The sequence below is a fragment of the Megascapheus bottae genome, chromosome 20, assembly GCF_031878675.1.
Source record: "Megascapheus bottae isolate mThoBot1 chromosome 20, mThoBot2.hap1, whole genome shotgun sequence".
NCBI lineage: Eukaryota > Metazoa > Chordata > Mammalia > Rodentia > Geomyidae > Megascapheus > Megascapheus bottae.
The window spans coordinates 40,661,873-40,682,034 of NC_143528.1; the positions used below are offsets into that span (position 1 = coordinate 40,661,873).

General features: G+C 50.0%; 1 protein-coding gene across 2 annotated transcripts in view; it reads left to right on the plus strand.

Moving 5' to 3' along the window:
• Positions 1-20,162, plus strand: part of Gata4 (GATA binding protein 4) — a 39,709-nt gene that overhangs the window by 12,057 nt on the left and 7,490 nt on the right. The window contains exons 2-3 of one of the 2 annotated variants that reach the window (XM_090353815.1): positions 19,016-19,185; positions 19,968-20,093. In XM_090353815.1, the coding sequence (XP_090209941.1) occupies positions 19,016-19,185; positions 19,968-20,093 (296 nt within the window). The remainder of the gene's footprint in view (positions 1-19,015; positions 19,186-19,967; positions 20,094-20,162) is intronic. The other variant, XM_090353816.1, reaches the window with a different exon arrangement.

The following is a 20,162-nucleotide window of genomic DNA, read 5'->3' on the forward strand; positions in this document are numbered from 1 at the left end:
GCAATGGGTCATTCACATCTCTGAAGCCTCAGAGTGGCACCAGTACCCTCACCAAAGGCAAGTGTTCCCAAGCCCATGTGTGCCTGTTTTCAGCAGTTCCTTGCCTTTTATGTGTGGTTCCCTCCTCCCTTGTGCAGCGCTGGGGATCAGACCTTAAGCGAGCATGCTACCACTGAGCTTTCTTTGCCTTTGAATTTACCTAGTATATGTCTAGCTCTTGGTTTCAGGCTCCTCTTCCGCCCTAGAGGGGTGTCGGGGATGGCAGCATCCATGTCTGAGGCCTTCTCCACCTCCTCCGCCCCCAGCAGCCTGGTTCCCTTTAGACTGAGCAGGTGAAGTCCAATGTGGAATCCAACAAGAAAGGCCTTGGGGCTGGGTGTCGGTGGCTCATGCCTATAATCCTAGCTACTCAGGAGCCTGAGCTCTGAGGATCGTGGTTCAAAGCCAGCCCAGGGCACTGCAGTCCGTAAGACTCTTATCTCCAATTAACCACTAGAAAACCAGAAGTGGTGCTGTGTCTCAAGAGGTAGGGCACGAGCCTTGAACTGAGAAGCTCAGGGACAACACCCAGGCTCAGAGTTCAAGCCCCACAAGGAAAGAAAGAAGAAAGAAAGAAAGGCCTTGGAAGTCAGGCAGAGGTGTGTGGCTTGGTGCGAGGCTGGAGGGCGGCAAGGACTTGGAAAGGTCATGGTTTGCAGGAGGCAGAAGGCTGGGGTTGGGGGAGCACCCAGGGGCATCATTTGACCTTGGCAGTGAGTGAGTGACCGAGATGGGACCTGAGGAAGGGTAAGGGGACATGTTCAGGTCCCATTGGGCAAGGAGGTCCAGGGATGAGGACGCCGATCATCTTTTGCCATAGTGTGGAGTACAAGAGCTCGGGGTGGGAGCTGGGCAGGACCCTTCCCCGTGCCTCTCAGGGCCCTGTTTAGGTGTCGGGGGCGCATTCTACATTACTTGCCCAGAGCTGGTGCCTGCGTGATTCTTTTCCTGAGGATCCTAGGGGGCCTAGGGAAGCTCTGGGGCGCCCCAGCTCTGGGGCCCCCCTGTGGTGTGGAAGTGCCCGAGGGGAAGAATTCCTGGACTTGGGGCCATTGCTGATGGTCATGTGATCTAGGCCATTGCCACCTCCAAGCTTCTGTGGGATCCACCCACCCACCAGTGACTCAGGCCCCTCCCCCCAGCTTAACTTTCAGGGTTAAAAGAGATCTAGAGGACCTTTGAACAGGGAGTTGGGTACATTTGAATAGATTGTGGAAATTACAAAAGTGTTTTTCACTCCCCCTCCTGTCTCGCCTCTGCCATGGCTCAAGGGCAGGGTGTGTGGTGGGGACGTTTGCCCCTGCCACCTGGTACCATGTCAGTTGAGGACACAGGTTGAGGTCAAATGGCCCGTCTTCAGAGACAAGCTTGAAGAACTGTTGGCCTTTTAAATTTCACTTACTACTGATAGCAAGAAGAGTGAATTCTGTACTGTTTCTGGGGAGTCCTGGGGTTCAGGTAAGTCTTGGTCTTTGTTAGAATGCACAGAAGTCTGTGTCTGGCTGGTGATCAGAAAGGTCAGGTTTTATGGTTAAAGGCCCTGCAGCGCTACACTCTCTGGTGCCATTGTTTCTTAGTGACTTTATGTAGAGGCTCCATGTATTTGTTCCCTGTCACCTGACTGGAAAACCTGAGAGGAAAAGGGGAAGAGTCCTTGAGCTCAAGTTCAAAGAGAATGGGGAAGGCTGCTGGCTGTGGGTGCAGTCAAGCCCAGGTGGCCTCTCTTCTATCTCTGTGGGGAGCTTTTGGTGGGGTCTCCAGCTGCCTTGTCAAGATCAGCCTTTGGGGGCTGGGAAGGTGGCCTACTGGTAGAGCATTTGCCTAGCATGCATGAAGCCATGGGTTTGATTCCTCAGTACCACATACACAGAAAAGTTGAAAGCGGTGCTATGGCTCAAGTGGTAGTGTGCTAGCTTTGAGCAAAAGAAACTCAGGGACAGTGCCCAGGACTGGAAAAAAAGGAAAAAGAAAAAGAGATCAGCCCATGGCATCCCATGGTGCATGTGTTACTTGAAGTTGCTCTACACTGAAAGGGTTTCTGGGACAAGAATGGCGCCTCATATCATTTTGGGATCTGTCATACAATTATCTAGAAAATGCCAGACAAATGTCATTAAAGGAAGAGAGAAAGCCCGGCATTCACCTGCCTCCGTCCACAATCACACCTGCATGGTGGCGCTGCCCAGACATCCCCAGGAAGGAGAGGAGCCATCTTTGTAAAAGGGGCCAGAGTTGAACTTGTCTGTGTTCCCAATAACTGGTTTTACAGGGAGAGGGACACAGAGGGACCCAAGGGCAGACTGAGGGCACCATAAAAACTGTGTAAAGATTGCCAAAACCTAGAAGGCTAGGAGGTAAGAGACAGCATGGGCACTTCCACGGCACACTGTCGAAGGTATCACGGCATGAAGGGGGATCTGAGGCCTGGAATGGGTGAAGGTGGCTGTACACAGATCGTGGCCTCAGGCTGAAGCTTCAGAAGAGAGGCCAGGACCTCCTCCCTGCTCCGTGCCCCCCACCCCATGAGGGAGCGCCTGGAGGGCAGGAGAATCTGCTGGCAGAGAAAGCCAGCACATCATGTAGGGCCTGTTACTTTGTGAAGGCCAGCTGGGCATGTAGTGGGTGCCATGGTGCTCTGCAGCCGCTCATGGTACCCTCCTAGGCTTTCAGGGGCTCCCAGAAGCCTTCGCTCCTTGTTAGAGTTCTGGGCTTGTCGTCAGGGTCTGGTCTAGAGAGTCCTGGTGCTCCAGCCGTCTGCTTGTGTGTGGGGCCTTCCTGAGGTGCCAGGACAGAGGGTTGTGCCCGGGGTCAGCTCATTATAACACACAGGCCGGGGGGGGGGGTGGACTGGTTCGTGGATTCTCTGCAGACTGAACCGCTCTGCCAGACTCTGTTTAAAGCACCTAAGTGCCTGTTGATTTTGGAGGAGAAGCCCTCCCTGCCTGAAGTGCTTCACCCACGTGAGAAGACACTTTCCTTTAGGGAATGTTGATATTAAGTTTCTTGCCGGGTATAAACACATCTCCAGGAATGGCATTAATAATAGGGACCCTTTCTTCCCAGACAGGGCAGAGGGGTAGAAGGGAGAGCTGGCCAAATGGACCCCAGAACTAGCCCTGAGCAGAAAGGGTGAGCTTTTAGCAGACTTTTTGCCACCCTTTTTATTCTGCCTGTATTCCTCACGGAGACCCCAGCTGTTAAACACCTTGTTGAGTCACCACTGAGGCACCATGTGGCTAAGGGAGCTGATGCGAGGTCTGATACGTGATTTGGGGTCTGATTTTAAAATCCTGGCTCTACTCTTTATAATATTTCAAATTAGTCAGCAAAAAACTGGAAGTGGAACTGTGGTTCAAGTGGTAGAGCATTAGCCTGAGTGGAGAGGCCAGGTGACCGCATTCAGGCCCTCAGCACAAACAGCAACAATTCAGAAGCTTTTTCGTGAGGTTATTAAAATGTCAGGAAACACTATTACCAATCGTGTTCCTGAAGCGCAGTGTTTGGTATGTGCTGTCTATGAACATGAACCACCGGTCACTCATTTTGAAACGCTAGCTCTTGGACCAGACATGGTTCACACGTAGAATCCTAGGCTGAGGCAGGAAGATGTCGAGTTCAAGGACATTGTGGACTACCTACCAAAAATGTACCTCATTTCCAAAAAGCTAGCTTAGTCCAGTAGGAGAGTGATTACTTAAAATAGAACATCTTGGGTTCCACTAAGAAGTGGCGGCTTAGGGAAGTGGGGCTGGGCTCAAGGGTAGGGCCGTAGACTTGAGCTGTAGAGCTCAGGGACAGCACCCAGGCCCAGAGTTCAAGCCCCAAGACCCACAAAAAAGAAAGAAAAGAAAGAGAAAGAGAGGGTGGCTTAGTTAATGTGCAAGTTACAATTTGCCCTGTGGCTTAGCCCTAGTCTACAGATAGGGTCAGTGGTCAATTTATGGCCTTCCTCTGACAGAGGAAGAATCTAACTGGGATTAGAGAAGTTGAAAGAGTGAGATTTTTCTCTTTCCCGTCCTTCCAAGAAAGTTGTTTATCTCCAGGGAGATTTAAACTGGAAAGCAAACAAAAAAACACCAGGAGCTACTTAAGTTGCACCAAAAGTAAGCAGGGTGGCCTAGGGCAGTAGGGATGATGTAGAATTCTGTGTGTGGCCCACCTCTTAGGCTGGTCCCTGGGGGCATCTGAGACACTCCTCCCCCAGGGAATTCACAAAGGGGAGTCTTCCCTGGTGTTGCTGGTGGGTTTAGCACAGGACTAAATTTATTGGATAAAAGTTTGAGCTAAGTCTGCTGTCTGCTTCCTGTGGATGCTGTCTTCAAGTGGAGTCAGAAAAGTTATTGGTAAGTTGTGTGGTATCCTGTATATACTTTCTGTGGAACTGTGGAATCAGGGCCCAAGTATTGTGTGCTTCTGTCTACATTTTTTTTTTTTTTTTTGTGATTCATGGGGCTTGAACTCAACCTGGGCGCTGTCCTTTCCCTGGGCCTGAGCGGTGTCCCTAAGCTCTTCAGCTCAAGGCTACCACTCTACCCTTGGGCCAAGTCCCACTTCCCATTTTCTAGAGGTTAATTGGAGATAAGGATCTCAGGTCCTTCTGTATTCCAGGCTGGCTTTGAGATCTTCAGATCTCAGCCTCCTGAGTAGCTAGGATTACATGCCCAGATGGAGATTTGTGGACCATGCTAGAGGATTTGTACAGGTGGCCTGTGGGTTGTGTCCTTGGTCAAAATAAAGGAATTAGATCTAGCACCTCACGTCTGTGGACTTTTCCAGCCCTGACATCTGTGAGAATCAGGGTGGGGTAAGACTTTGGGGATGTTGTAAGGACTCTGCCAGAAACTGACTGTTAGATGTAGGAGAAAGAGAAGTTGGAAGTGTTACTGTGGCTCCAGTGGTAGAGCGCTAGCCTTGAGCACAAAAAGGCTCAGGGACAGAGCCCAGGCCCTGAGTTCAAACCCCAGGACTAACTAGCAAAAAAATTTTTTTTTTTTTTTGCCAGTCCTGGGCTTGAGCTCAGGGCCTGAGCACTGTCCTTGGACTTTCTCAAGGCTAGAGCTCTACCACTTGAGCCTCAGCACCACTTCGGGCTTTTTTCTATGTATGTGGTACCGAGGAATCGAACCCAGGTCTTCATGCATGCTAGGCAAGCACTTTAACCACTAGGCCAAACTCCCGGCCCCGCAAAAAAAATTTTTTTAATGAGGTTAGAGATATATCTTAGTGATAGAGCTCTTGCCTGACATTCACAAGGTTTCAAATTCATTTTTAGCACAGAAAAAAAGAGGGAACTTTTTTTTTTGGAAATGCAAATACAGTGGAGAAGCCTAGTGGACAGAGAGCAAATGACTCTGCACCACTGAGGTGTAAGAGTATTGACATAAATTGCTAGAACTCTCCAGAATTCTACAAAAGAACTTTTCTGTCTTTTATTTTCTGGTATCTTCATGACTCAGGTGGCCTGCTTTGTGTCACTAATGAGAAAGTTGTCCTGGGTATGTGTGTGAAAAGACCTATTTCAACCTGCATATTTATTATGTTTTATGATTTTCATTAACATTTTTTGAAGTGACTTTAAAAACAAATGCATACATTTTATCGTTGCCTCACTTGAGATGCAAATCCTGCAGTAGACAAAGGCAAAGGTGTCTTTCCTGTGGCCCTGGGCCTTTCTTTCCTTGTTTCTCAGGACAACCACTAAGAAAGTGAAAGTAGAAGGCTGGGTTCTGCGGAGAGCTCCTCAGGGCCAGGTGGGAGGGGCTGAGCTTCATCTTCCTGCTGCCCTAGGGGGGTGGAGAAGCCCCACTCCATTTGCTTTCTATTTGATTTGTAAATGTTTTTTGGGTTAAAGAGCGCTGAGGCTGGAGTCACATAAAGGAGAAAAGATGGAGGCCCACTTAAAAAAAGGGTGGGGGGGAACCGGGAGTTTGGCCTAGTGGTAGAGTGCTTGCCTAGCATGCACGAAGACCCAGGTTCAATTTCTTGGTACCACATACTTAGAAAAAGCCAGAAGTGGTGCTGAGGCTCAAGTGGAAGAGTTCTAGCCTTGAGAAAAATCCAAGGACAGTGCTCAGGCCCTGAGCTCAAGCCCAGGACTGGCAAAAAAAAAAAAAAAAAGAAGAAAAGAAAAGAAAAAAAAGAAGAAGAATAAAATGCATGATTACTGAAGTCTTGGAGACAAGAGTGAGCTGCCACCAAAAGATCTAAATGATATTCCAAAGTGAGGGTAAGACAGGTAATTCCAAATACAAGTGGCAGAATGCCATGGAGACCCTGGGCCAGCCCTCCTGGCACCCAAAAGCCACTGAGGAGGGCAGGGACAGAATGGAAGGAGGTTGTGTTTATGGCCTGAGGAGCCATGGAGGCTTCTGGAGAAAGATGACAGAAGATAACCCCAACAAACCAAAGAACCTTCCACTCTCTAGATCACAGCTCACAGCTCCAACTCAGATTCACTGCCAGATGCACTGGAATTTAGGCCAGGTCAGGGGAAAGACTGAGAGCTGGTCTGTGGTGCTCAGATTTCTAGCTGGGAGTAAATTTTCCTGTTAATAAAATAAAGGGCTGGGAATGTGGTAAAGCATTTGCCTAGCAAGCTTAAGATCCCAAGTTCAAACCCTAGAACCTTTAAAGGTAAAACAAACACAAGGAATGAGATTAGAAAAATTTTTTTTTTTTGACAGTCCTGGGCTTGAGCTCAGGGCCTAAGCACTGTCCTTGGACTTTCTCAAGGCTAGAGCTCTACCACTTGAGCCTCAGCACCACTTCCGACTTTTTTTTTCTTTGTATGTGGTACCGAGGAATCGAACCCGGGTCTTCATGCATGCTAGGCAAGCACTTTAACCACTAGGCCAAACTCCCGGCCCGAGATTAGAAAAATTTAAAAAGTGGCATTTTCATTATTTGCAAGTGAAAGATGATCAACTCAGTAAGCAAATAAGTCAGACCTTTTTGGAGAAACATTCTTGCCTGGGGCTGGTGACCCACACCTATAATCCTAGCTAAGCAGGTGTCCAAGATCCGAAAATCCAGGTTTGGACTCAGTAGGAAAGTTTATGTGGCTCCTATCTCTAAATATCCAGTAAAATCCCAGAAGTAGAACTGTGGTTCAAGAGGTAAAACACCAGCCTTTTTTTTTTTTTTAATTTTAGTATATAGAAAGGTTACAGTTATATTCGCCAGATAGAAAGTATATTATTTCTCACCCATTCTCACTTCTTATTTTTATTTATTTTAATGAAGCACCAGTCTTGAGTGAAAAAGCTAAGCCCAGGTGCTAAGTCCAAGCCTCAGTACCAACACCAAAAAAAAAAAGAAAAAGAAAAACAATATCTTTCCCAAAAAAGGAAAAAAGGAACTAATGAATAGAGAAAAGATGCTGTATTCTGGGATTGTTATTTGTTTTTATTTTGCCAGTCCTGGGCCTTGAACTCTGGGCCTGAGCACTGTCCTTGGGCTTTTCTCAAGGCTAGAACTCTACCACTGGAGCCACAGCACCATTTCCAGCTTTTGTCTATGCATTGGTACCGAGGAATCGAACTGGGGTCTTCGTGCATGCCAGGCAAACACTCTACTACTAGGCCAAACTCCTGCATCCCCCCTCCCCCGCAATGGGATTTTTAAGTGCAACTTGTCAAGTTGATTATAGAATTTACATGGAAACATTACTGCACAAGAATAGCCAAGATAATTTTTAAAAAGAAGACTTAAGAAAAGGGAACTGGTCTTATCAGAAATCAAAACAAACTAAAGAGGTGCTGGCGCAGAAACTTATGCTGGGCTGGTCACTGCCGTGCAGTTGCGTGGAAAAGTGAAAAATGGCCCCCTGGAGCACAGCCAAGACTCTGGAGCTGGGGGAAACCGGGGCATAAAAAAGACTGGCACTCCAACTGGATCCTTTCAGATGGCAAGAATGGCTAAACAACGGTGGGAATTAGGGAGTAGAATGTAAATGTTGTTCCTTTACCTTGTAAAACTAATAAATCTTCTTTAAAGATTGAAATAGATCTGTGCAGGCATGGAAAAAATTCTAAATAATGATGTTTCCATAAAGAAACGAAGCTGCAGAAGAATATATTTGGTATCTGCCCCTCCCCTGAAGATTGCTTTGGGCTCTTCCTTCCCCTCCGTGGAGATATTATCCCTGGCCTGGGGACACTGGGGACTTCTTTGGTTAATGACATGTGACTTGAAGTCACAGTGAAACCTCCTAGCAGAGGCCTGAAGAGCTAGTGTATGACTTTGTCCATTGCCAGGAGACTCCCATCAACCTGAATTTCAGAATGAAGCACGTACACATGTACACACACACTAGAACTGCAGCAACTGCTGCAGAAATCAACATCAAAAAAAATCGTTACTGTTGTAAGTCACAGACTTGGGGGGAATGCGTGTTACAGCATAAATCAGCAGCAGCTGCACGTTATTCACTACCACCAAAACGAAGCTAGGACTGTGCTGTGCATGTGCTTTTGAACAAGGCCCTCCCAAATCTAGGAGCTCCTCAGTGAACTTTTCTCCTGCATAAACAGATAATTACAAGGACACCTTTTAAAGCACTGATACTACAGCAAAAATGGAAAGCAACCAGAGTATACAGCAGCAAGTATCTTAGTTTAATTGCTATACAAGAAAGCTATAGATTGGATGTCTTAACAATGCATCCTTATTTCCCACGGTTATGGAATCTAGGAAGTCTAAGATCAAGGCCCGGCTCCTTCAGAGTCTGGTTTGCACTTGGTGGTTTTCTGGCCCCACCCCCATTGCCACCACCCGGGGGTTAGGATGTGAATGTCAGGGCAGGCACAGGTGGGAAACAGATATTCTGTCTGTGACAACCAGGAAACAAGTGTGTAAAATATGATGGAAAACCGAATCTTTGTAGATAGAGTAGGTCCGTGTAGATCCACAGGACTAGAACTCGGGTCATCATGGGCAGTGGAAAGTCGGGAGGGTAGATTGTAAGGGAGGAGCCAACTGTACTGGCAGTAGGAAGCCAGAAATCAAACTTTTCTAATGGCTTCACTGTTGGCCTGGTGCTTGAGACCCGGGTTCCAGAGCTGAAGTGCTGCCATGGCTCAAGTGGTGGAGTGCTAGCCTTGGGGCGGGGAGGGAGCAGGGAGGGAGGGTGAGAGAGGCAACGAGTGACATTAAAAATCACTGGTGCAAGAGCTATGGGTAGATTTAACTCCGACCTGATATTAAAGTAGATAATTTTTGAACCAAGGAGGGCATTAGTTAATTAGTGTGGCACGATCTTTCCAAAGAAGTTTCCAGGCCTAGATGGGTGAGCTGTGGCCAGCACGGAGTCCACTGCCGGTAGGGCCGCCTCCTGACCCTGTGGGCTCTGGTCTCATCCTCGTTTCTTGTTTTGTGCTAAGGGCATTCAGAACTAACTGGCAGCTCGCTTGCTCGCTGCAGACCCTGCATTTCACGCAATGAGCTTGCAGAGCAGCCGGGGTTACTGGGTGATTAGCAGGAGAAGAAGATGTTAAGAGCTGGCCATGGGAGCTTAACCCTGATTGATTAAGTAACCCTAGTGAAAGCCCTAGAGGAAACCTTCCCCGGGGATAAATTTCTATACCCCTGCCCCCCTCCCCTTCTGAAAGGCGTAAATCTCCCCTGAACCACTTCCCTAGCATTCAGGGCAATAAAGAGGTCACATTATATCTCCATAAATCTCCCTGTTGGCTGGCTGGTTGCTGCCTTTCCTCCAAGAAGGGGAAATTGCTTCCTTGTGACCCTGGCCATGGGCCCACAAGGAAAAGCCTTTCCCCAGACCCATTGTCTTAGTCCCGAGGGAGCTGTCCTGTCAATTTGTTCAATGTTTCCGTCCATCCTGCCAGCCTGCAGCTCGCCGGATAGGTGTGCACAGGCCAACAGGCAGACTGACCTGGCCAGAACTTCTCCTGGCAAAGTCGCTTTGGTGGGCCAAGAAGAGAAAAGGATCTAGGACTATTGCAGGTATGTGGCGGGGTATGAGAGACCAAACAGGGTGCAGCCAGGGCACAGGGAAGGGTGGCAAGGGACCCCTTGGCAACTGAGGTGCATTTCCTTACTTGGGGGACAGGTTGCTTCTGTGGATGGTAAGCTGTGGAGACGAGGTGCTCTTATGGAACACTCAGAAGAAGGAAGCTGGCCAACTCTGTATATTCTTGGTTCACTCATTCCTGAGCTTGATACTGGAGTACTTGCTAGGCAGATACTCTGCCACTTGAGCTGTCTTTTAGCCCTTGTATTTTGTTTCTGATAGAGAGTTTTGCAAATTCTCTCTGGGCCAGCCCTGAACTCGAGGTCCTTCTACCTCTGCCTCTCAGGTAGCTGAGATTGCAGGCACGTGCAATTCAAACACATTCAGCGAAAGCCTGCCTAGCTTTAGGTTAAAGATTTTACGACATGAAATAGTTGGCAATAGTCCGTCCACAAGAATAATCCACATAGTAGTACAGGGACCCCATAAAGACAGGTAGTGAAAAATACTCCCAAGCTAAATCTTCCAGAATGCCTCTCAGGACGCAGTTAGTATCAGCAGTCTGTCTTCCCAGAAATGTTTATTTTGTACACAAAGGATCTCCTCGTACACACACCCTCCCTCCCTTCATCTGTATTGCTCCTTACTTTGCTCCAGGTGCTTCATAGTGTCAGTAATATAGATCGCCCTTGTTCATGGCAAGTATTACACCCTCCTTGAACCCGCATTCACAGCGAAGAATATTTCAGTTGCTCCCAAGCAACTTCGCGATACTTCTCGATAGCAAGAAGTATCCCAGCAAATCCCCCCTCTGCAGAGCCAGACATCCACGGGATCAATTCCTGGAGTGGAACTTGTGGATCTATTGGCATAGGCATTTGCATGTTTGATGAGATATTGCTAGGTTTCCTTTCCTGTGGGCAGTGCTGTGTCACACTCCTGCCACCCATGATGCTTGGTTCCCGGCCCTCCCTTCCCGCCCCAGGCATAGTAAAGTGAGGAGGCAGACTGGGAGGAGGCCTGGAGAGGATGCCAGCACCGTCTGGTGACAGGAGGAGCAAGGACCCTGCTGGACTTTGCCCACAGGTGGTTGGCAGGAGCTTTTGATCTCTTCCCACGTGTACTGGGTGCACCCAGGGGGAGGGGCTTCCCTTTCCCTTCTGAGGTCACCTGCCAGATGGGGGTGACATCTGGGCCTAGAGTGGAAAAGGTGTTTGGTGGGGGGAGATAAACATCTTTAATGCCAAAGTCCTAGGCTAAGTCTAATGCTAAGTCTTTGTTTTGAATTTAAAAAAATCTTAACACAGCCTAATATCGTGATCATTTGAAGACTTAAATTCCTAGCTGGATGCTGGCAGTTTACACCTATAATCCTAGCTACTTAGAAGGCTGAGAGCTAAGGATATTTCGGTTCGAAGCCAGTCTGTTGGAAAGTCTGAGAGACTCTTATCTCTAATCAACTGCGCAGAAAATGCTGGAAGTGGAGCTATGGCTCAAGTGGTAGAGTGCTAGCTTTGAATACAGAGAGGCACAGGGACAGTGCCCAGACCCTGAGTTCAAGCCCCAGGATTGCGCCCCCCCCCCAAGAAAAAAACCCTCAAATTTCTTTTTTTACTACAACTACTTTTTTTTTTCTTTTTGCTAGTTCTTTTATCCTTAAGCATTCCAGTTGTTTTCAGGATTTTTCCATAAAGATCTTAAAAGATACATTTTAAATCTTGGAAGAAACCAGAAGATGAAGAGTTCAAGGCTAGCCTAAGGCTACAGAGTGAGCCCCTATCTAATACTTGCAATCTTCGCAACTCACGAAACTGAAACTTGAGGATGGCTGTTGGAAGCCGGTCTTGAGTGGTAGTGGGGGGTGTGGGGAGATAGTCAGTGAAACACTTATCTCCAGTGAACCACCAAGCATCTTAAGGTGTAACTGTGGCTCACGTGATAGGGTCCAGTCTTCACAGGAAACGCTAAGGAAGAACTCCCTGGCCTTGAATGCAAGCCCCGTACGGCACCAAAAACCAAACAAAAACTCTAAATGAGGAAAGCAAACTAGAACAGAATGTGTTCTAGGGTATTACTAGCGTGGCTTTACTTTGGCCAGGGTGTGCTGGTGATTAGAGCCACATGACGCTGTCCTTTGTAGACCTCCATCCTTTGTGCACTCTCCATATCCACATATGTGCCACTCCAGTGTGTGCCACTGCACGCTTGCAAACCTTGGCCCTAAAACTAAAGCTGTGGGGTGTGTGTCTTAACGAATCCATCTCTGCCCTGGGGCAGGAGCAGAGCTCTCAGATTCATCCCATCTTGCCTGTGATTCTGCTGCTCACAAGACACTGTGGAGCACTGATTCTGTTGTAACCCAAGGGGTCAGCGTACACTGCGTTAAGCTTGTGTGCAGAGCGCCTCTGCTGGCATGGCCCGGCAGGGAACTATGTGCTGCAGGAGGTGGAGACTGGGTCCCTGACCTTCGGGAGCATCGCTTGCCAGTGCTGCACCTTGCTTTCCTCCTCTGAGTAGTCCTGGCTTGGTCCTGGGACCACTGTGGCACTGGCCTTCAGGAGCCTTAGGGCTTTAACTGAGAGGAGCTCTTAACTGAGTGCTCACTGGGCAAGGCTGGCTTCAAAGAAGGGCGGCCACAGCAAGCCCAGGCACAGAGTCCATGAAGCAGCCTGGTGTCCACTTGCTGAGCCCAGCAAGGCTCTGGTGCTTGTGGCTCAGCCTGTGGACCGAGGAGTGGGAGGTGCCCATGGCCACAGGGCACAGGGGTATGGTACAGTGCTGTGTATCTGTTCCTGGGGCACTGAAGTATCTGTGGGCATCTCAGGATGTGCATGGTGGCACAGGGCCCGCAGCCTGCATCCAGTCAGCTCTGCAGAGCATGTGTCCACCACAGACTCATCGCCAGGTTCAAGTGCCAGTTCTCACTTTGGACCCTAGGGAGAGGCGATTGCTGCCCACAGGAGGGGCTTTTTGGCAGTCCCAGGGTCTAGTCCTGACGGGGATGCAGGTGGCAGTCTAGCCCTGCAGGTGGTGGACTGCAGAGCCCACATACAGATTTACCTTTGTCTGAGAGTAGAGGAGTGGAACAATAGAGAATGTGGACCTGTGGCCTTCGCTGGCCCTGCCAGAAAAAGTTGAGTCTAGTGGGACAGTGAGGGTACCTAGGATAGGCTGCAAGCCTGGGGTCAGCCCAGCTCTGCAGCGCAGCTCTCAGCCCGGGTAAGGGCTGTTTACAGGCTGCACTAACACTTCTCTAGGGCACCCCCTCCCCTAGGCTGGCACCCCCGCCCCTGGGCTGGCGCACCCCCCTCCCCCGGCTGGCCCTCCTCCTGTGCAGACCAGGCTGGAATAGAAGTAGGCATCTGAGAACTCTTGGACTTTGCAAGTTCACAAAGAGGAAAGACAGATGCTTGGCTTGCCAGATGGATCCATCATGGCTTTCAAGAAAGGTTTCCCTGAGGATCCCCAGTGGGGTCTCAAGCTCACTTTGCCCTGTCGTCTGCAGCACCCTTGTCTATTAAGGGTGATGTGTCCCCAGTGCTTCCCTCCTCTTCCATCTGCCTCTTTCTCCCTCCTTTTCCCTTTGGTCTTTACTGCCTTCTTGTTCCTGGTGCTTTCATTCTCTCTTCCAGAAGGCCCCGGCCTGGGCCTGCTTGTGGTTGGTTGATGACCCGAGTCCTCCGCATGCATGAGGCAGGGTGAATTGCTGGCATGATGTTTACTGGCAAGCAGGGACTGAGGCCCCAGCTATGCAGGGCGAGTCCACGAGCAAGGCGCAGATGTCATAGCCACTTCTCTCCGCAGCCCAGCAAGCTTCCAAAATAGGTGCTTTAATCCTGTCGCTCTCGCCGCCAGCCTCCTGTCTCAGGCAGCTGCCCAGATCCTGACAAAGCCCAGAAGCGATGGCTCAGGGCTGCCAGGAAAATCTCAGGGCTGGTTTGAACCTCCTGCCCTGGACCCAGGCGCCAGCCACAGGGCCAGATCTGTACCAGTCAGAAAATCCAGGCCTCATCACTGGTGTACTTTGGATGCACTGTGGGCCTGGGGTTCAACAAGAGACACTGGGTGGGGCTGGGACTTCGTCCCTGAAGCCCCTCAGTTCAGGTAGGGGGCGCCCCTCTGGGCAGACAACCTCCTCTCTCCCTGACCAGCCAGTGAAGCCTGGCTTTTCAAGGACAAGTTGCCCACCTCACAGCACCAAGCAGCTGTCTGGAAATGGGTGACTGACATGGTACATGTGTATCTTCCCTCCCTCCACAGGTCACAGAATGACCTGGGACAGAAGAAGCCAAGGGAGGAGACTAATGCTCAGGCCTGCTGCAGGAGGTCATGTCTGGTAGAATCATATGCTTTGAGCTGCCTGGCCACAGCTTGACCGGTGCACCTCTTGCCAGAGAGTCTGCTACTTTTCTAATATACCCGTGTGGCCAGCGAAATCATAGGAAGCGAAGAGCAGACGCTCTTCTGTGGATATTGGCACTGTGGTGTGTCAGGCAGAAACAATGCCAGTTCCACAGCCGAGTGAGGTCTCTCCAGTGTGGGTTCAGACTCAAGGCCCAGTTCTCCCTGGGCTAGGGAAAGGCCCTCGGGGCACGCCCACAGCCAGGCAAGGTGTGGCCCTGCAGGGCCAGCTGGCATGTGGCACCTTCTGGATTCTCCAGCTGTGGCCAGCACATTCTGCTCTTGGGGCTGTGCTCCCAGCCTGATGCTCCTGGGACTCTTGCTTCCCCTCTCCCTGCCCCATTTTCCTTCTGTCAACCCTGACTTGCCTCTTCTGGAGTCCTGTGTGAGGTGGCTGGGGTCCGGATGGGGTGGAGGGTGGAGCAGCCTCTGCAGGGGTCTGGGGCTGGGGTCTTGGGTGCTTCTGATTGTGTTTCCCTGCCAGGCACTTGGGTGGGACCAGTTTGCCCTGGTTCCTAGGGAGAACATCCTGATGGAAGGCAAGCAGCCTGGCCTGGATGGCAGGAGGAATTAGAGCCCCAATTGTGGGACTAGGGCACAGTTTGTTTTGACCTTTTGATTACAAAAATAATCATCAATAATAGTTCCCATGATCAGGAAGTCTGAGGTCTCCGGGCCTTGCTTTTGCTGGTTCCCAACCTGCAGTCTCAAACTTGGGCCAAGCCCGTGATGCCCGATTCTGGAGCCATGATCCTCCAACCATGGGCCCCCTGGTTTGAGAAAAGGTCAGATTCCCAAATCTCTAGCTTTTTATCTGTCCTCTTCTCCCCCTCCCCCCCCCAAGGCCTTCACCAAAGGTTGGCCCCTGCTCCCAGCCCTCCACCCAGCCCCTAACTATGACCCATCTTGGTTATCTCATTTGGTGTTTGCAAAGCACTCCTCAGCCATTGTGGCCAAGTTTTCCCTTTTGTTTGCAAAGTACTTCACAACTATTATTTCAGCTCTGTCCTTTCCAAGTGGGGATGGCCTGACCTACTTCCAAGGGTTAGGGTCCCACTGGTCTGGTCTAAGCGGGTGGTGGGTGAGACAGTTCCCCAAATGCAGGCCCTGGGGAGCTGTCCCCTCACCATTGCACAGGCCCACGGGGAAGTCTTGTCCAGCGCCCTTCCTGTGGAGGAGTGGCAATGCCTTCTTAGCAAGCCTCACACAGTGTTTCTCTGGGGCTCAGTCTGTGACCCTGTCATCTCCTAGAGGTGATGCTAAACAGTGGACTTTCATTCTTTTCATTCTTTAGCCCAAAGGAGGAGGAGAAAAAGTAAGTGGGTCAGATATGAGAGGGTGAAATAGTCACTCCCTCAATACAGATTGGGAGCAGCTTGGAGCAATGAGATCTCTCTCCCTCCCTCCCCCACCCTCTCTCCCTCCCTCCCTCCCTGTGTGTGTGTGTGTGTGTGTGTGTGTGTGTGTGTGTGTGGCGTGCACGCGCGCGCGTGTGCACCTACACACTGGTACTGGGGCTCAAATTCAGGGTCTCATTCTCACCTTTTCCACTTGTGGATGGTAATCTTTACACTTGAGCCATACCTCCAGTCCAGCTTTTTGCTGGCCAGTTGAAGTTTTGATATGTAACATTGATGCCTATCTGGTGGGAGGCTTTGAAGAAGCATGGGTTTCATGTCCAGCTCCTTTTGGCTGTGGTATAAGCGCTGACCCTTCTGTCTGGATGGACTCCACACTTCCTGTCCTAGACTGACAGTTTGCCACCAGTCGTGGATTCAGGGGAGGGTGTTTGTTCTGAGAATAGATTGGGTGGTCCTGTAACCTCTGATGGATAACTCAGGCCCCATTTGCCACCTATATCATTAGCATTCTAAAGCAAGGCTCCTGAGCAAGGCTCCTGAGCAAGGCTCAGCTCCTGAGGCTGCATAACGTAAGTAGCAGGTGCTCAGTACGTAATTCTCACTGATAAAAACGTATCTTCCAACCATCAATGACCAGAAAAACAGTTGAACCAATCACTCATTCTTTAAGGTAGGCTTCAGGGAGTTGTGGGGCTAAACTTCCATGTGTTTCTTGGGGCAAGAGAAGCTGAGCAGAGGGCATGGCCAAAGACTGCTGGGTCCCATGAGGTTTTCCACTGGGGAGAGCAGCTGGTCTGCTTAGCTCTTATGGCAGAAAAGTAAAATCTTACCTACTGAAGAACCACAGAGACCCATGAGAGAAATAACATAATATCTCAGATGTTCTTTGACAGTAAAGGATGGGGAAAGTAGGTAGAAATGTAGATGAGAAAAAATTCACTTCGGTTACCAATTGTTGAAAGCTGGATGGATGGTGGTGGTTTTATATTCTGCCCTCTTCTGAATATAATGTTTTAAAAAATGGAACATTGCTTATCAGTTTAGTGGAAAGATGACCTAAAAAGTCCTCCATCCCCGAGTTCCGCTTAGTAACAACTCAGGTGTTGTTTAATTTTGAGGATGTAGTGCCATCTAGTGTTAATTGGAAATAAAATTGTCACATCGCCAGTCTGTCCCTCTGGGCGGTGGTCTCTCTGTGATTTCCCTCCTGTGAGGACCTGGGTGGAAGGGGCAGGGTTGGCAGGCCGGCCTCAGGCAAGGGTTGCAGGGGTGGTGATGATGCTGTTGAAAGCTGGTGGTGCAGGTTCTGGAGACAGGTGACCTTGGCGAAGGGGCCTCAGTGTGACCCGAGAATAAAAATAGCCTCTGTACCTGCTGCACTCAGCTTCTGGCCTGTGCAAACAGCGCCGCACACCTGCACGTTGTTTACTTGACACTCACACACAGCTACCTGTTTGCAGGTGCAAGTGACTGTTTGCTTACCCAGAGCTCCTCCAGCTCACATTCCCTTAGAGCTGGCAGCCAGCGGCCATAGACCTACCTATATATACAGCCCTAACTCCCAGGGCTGGGCCTGAGGGGAGAAAGTGCTAGAACCCCCTCCCCAGTGCATACCCCATTCTCAGGGGTGAGGAGGGGAGGGAGATCTATATCACCATTATTTTTTTTTTTTTGCCAGTCCCAGGGCTTGAACTCAGGGCCTGGGCACTTTCCTTGTTTTGTTTTTGTTGTTGTTGTTGTTGTTGTTTTTTCCCCTTCTCAAGGCTAGGGCTCTACCATTTGAGCCACAGCTCCACTTCTGGCTTTTTTTTTCTATGTATGTGGTACTGAGGAATCAAACCCAGGTCTTTATGCATGCCAGGCAAGCACTCTACCACTAGGTCAAACTCGCAGCCCTCTATATCGCCACTGACGGCAGGACAAGAGTGAGGGATGAGAAACTTGGATGACACAGAGTCAGAGAGACTTCTGGAAGTTCTGAGCCCGGCATGATATAAGTCACAAGGAACCTAAAACTAGTCTCGCCTCTCTCACCCAGGCAGGGAAAGGGTGTAAGGAATGTGTCCGTTGTGAAATTCCACCAACAAGAGAAAGGAGCAGTGAGTGAGTGACAGGGGGATGCCGGCGGGAAAGCAAGTTAGTGCTCATCTGGAGCGTCCATCTTGATCAACTTTAAGATGCTATTGCTTATTACAATGCTATTTTTTATTGTCAATGAGCCAGGGGAGCTGTCCAGCCACTGCTGGACAGGAAGGTCAGGAGGATGCATTCACGTGGGAGAAGCGAGGAGATAAAGCCTTTCCCAGGGCAATCTGGAGATTTCAAGAATGTAAGTGGAAATCTAGATCTTTTGAGCTAGAAATGCTAGTCCTAGGAGAGAGCCCAAAAGAATAGCTGGAAGCTCTCAAATTTACATATGAAACGAATCAAATTTTAGGAAAGAAACACCAGAAATTAGATAAAGATTCACTAATACTTGAATGAAGAGTAAGAACATGGCACAATTTATTAAATGATGGAATATTACATCGTACTAAAATGAGTTCATAAAGATTTCCTAACATGGGAAAATGCTTTGGTATTATGTTCAACAAAATGAAGCTCAACATTATGCAACTTGATCTTAACAAGGCAGAAAGTTGTCCACATAGAAAGTTCTGTAAAGGCGGTAATAAAACAAAATGTGTGCTGGGTGCTGGTGGCTCATACCTGCAATCCTGGCTACTTAGCTGAAATTGTGGTTCAAAATCAGCCTGGGCAGGAAAGTCTGTGAAACTCTTACCTCCAGTTAATCATCGGAAAACTAGAAGTGGATCTGTGCTTCAAAGTGATAGATTGTTAGTCTCTGTAAAAGCAGTAAAAGCTTTGGCCCCCATGACACTCCCTTACTCTCTCTCTCTTTCTCTCCCTCCCCCACCACCTCCCTCCCAATGCACAATACTGGGAATGCTTTCTAATTTTCCTAATGCAAATATTTATCATGCTTTCATTCAGTGGAAAAGGTAACCTTCATTTCCAAAGGGAAAAGAAAGGTCTGAACAGGTCATTGTGTTACGTGAGAATCCCAGAGGTCATGACTGGAGGTGAGACCTGGACTGAAACTGAAGTGTCCCCTCCAGCCCAGGTCCCTGGTGACTCCAATGAAAGACCTTCTTTCTGGGCCTTGTAGACCTTCAGGTGGAAGGCGAATGGCATAGAACAATCCTTGACCTCTGTGTCCCGTCCTCTCTGTTCCCTCCCCCAGTAGATATGTTCGATGACTTCTCGGAAGGGCGGGAGTGTGTCAACTGTGGGGCGATGTCCACTCCGCTGTGGAGGCGGGACGGGACGGGACACTACCTGTGCAACGCCTGTGGCCTCTACCACAAGATGAATGGCATCAACCGGCCTCTCATCAAGCCCCAGCGCCGGCTGGTAAGCAGGCACCAGACACCCTAGGGCCGCCAGTGCCAGCATCTCCCTCCGCTCTGTGCCTGGTCGAGGGGACTTATATAGCTTGGGATTTTGGAATTTGAGGGTGTGGCTGAGGAGTCAGGCAGGTAGGAACAGATGGTGGCATCCTGCCCCTTGCAATAGGCGAGGGCTCCAGCACTTAGTGTGATCCTCATGCTGCAGAGGGGATGGGCCACAGCCACTCAGAGCTCCGGCCCTCCGTGCCCAGACCGTGCTGTCTGGAAGCTCTGGCTCAGCCCCTGGCCAAGGCCGACCAGAGACTGGTTTATCTTCAGTCGATCAGTTAATAAAACCCAAAGCCCAGCACAGCCTCATAGCTGCGGCTGGCCTGTGGCTGGGGACCTGGGAGACCACATTTCCTTTGACATGGACCAGCACCCACTCACGTCTGTGTTCACTGGGGAGGGAGAAGGGGAGGGAGTGAACCCTGACGGCTCCCTATCTGAAGCCATGCAAGTGCTCACACCACTGGCTCCAGACACCCCAGGGAATTGCACTTCTCTGCCCATTCTTTGCTGCGACATTTGTGGGAGAAGAGTGACAGGACCTCAAGCCAGGTCTTGGTGCCTGCGTTCCTGCTCGCATGGGCGGAGGCCTTCGTGTCATTCCCCACTCGCTGGCCTAGCCAAGCACTCAGGTGCTAAAGCTGGTCTCAGGCCTCACACAGGGCCCAGGGACCTAACCCTGCCCCATCTGCCTCCTGCCCACCCACCGGACACAAGGCCTTGCTTCCTGTGTTGCAGTCAGCCTCCCGCCGAGTAGGCCTCTCCTGTGCCAACTGCCAGACCACCACCACCACGCTGTGGCGTCGCAACGCCGAGGGCGAGCCAGTGTGCAATGCCTGTGGCCTGTACATGAAGCTCCATGGGGTGAGTGCCCCCCCAGCGCCCTGCTGCACCCCCTCCTGGGAGCCAGCGCCCTGCTGTGCCTCCTCCTGG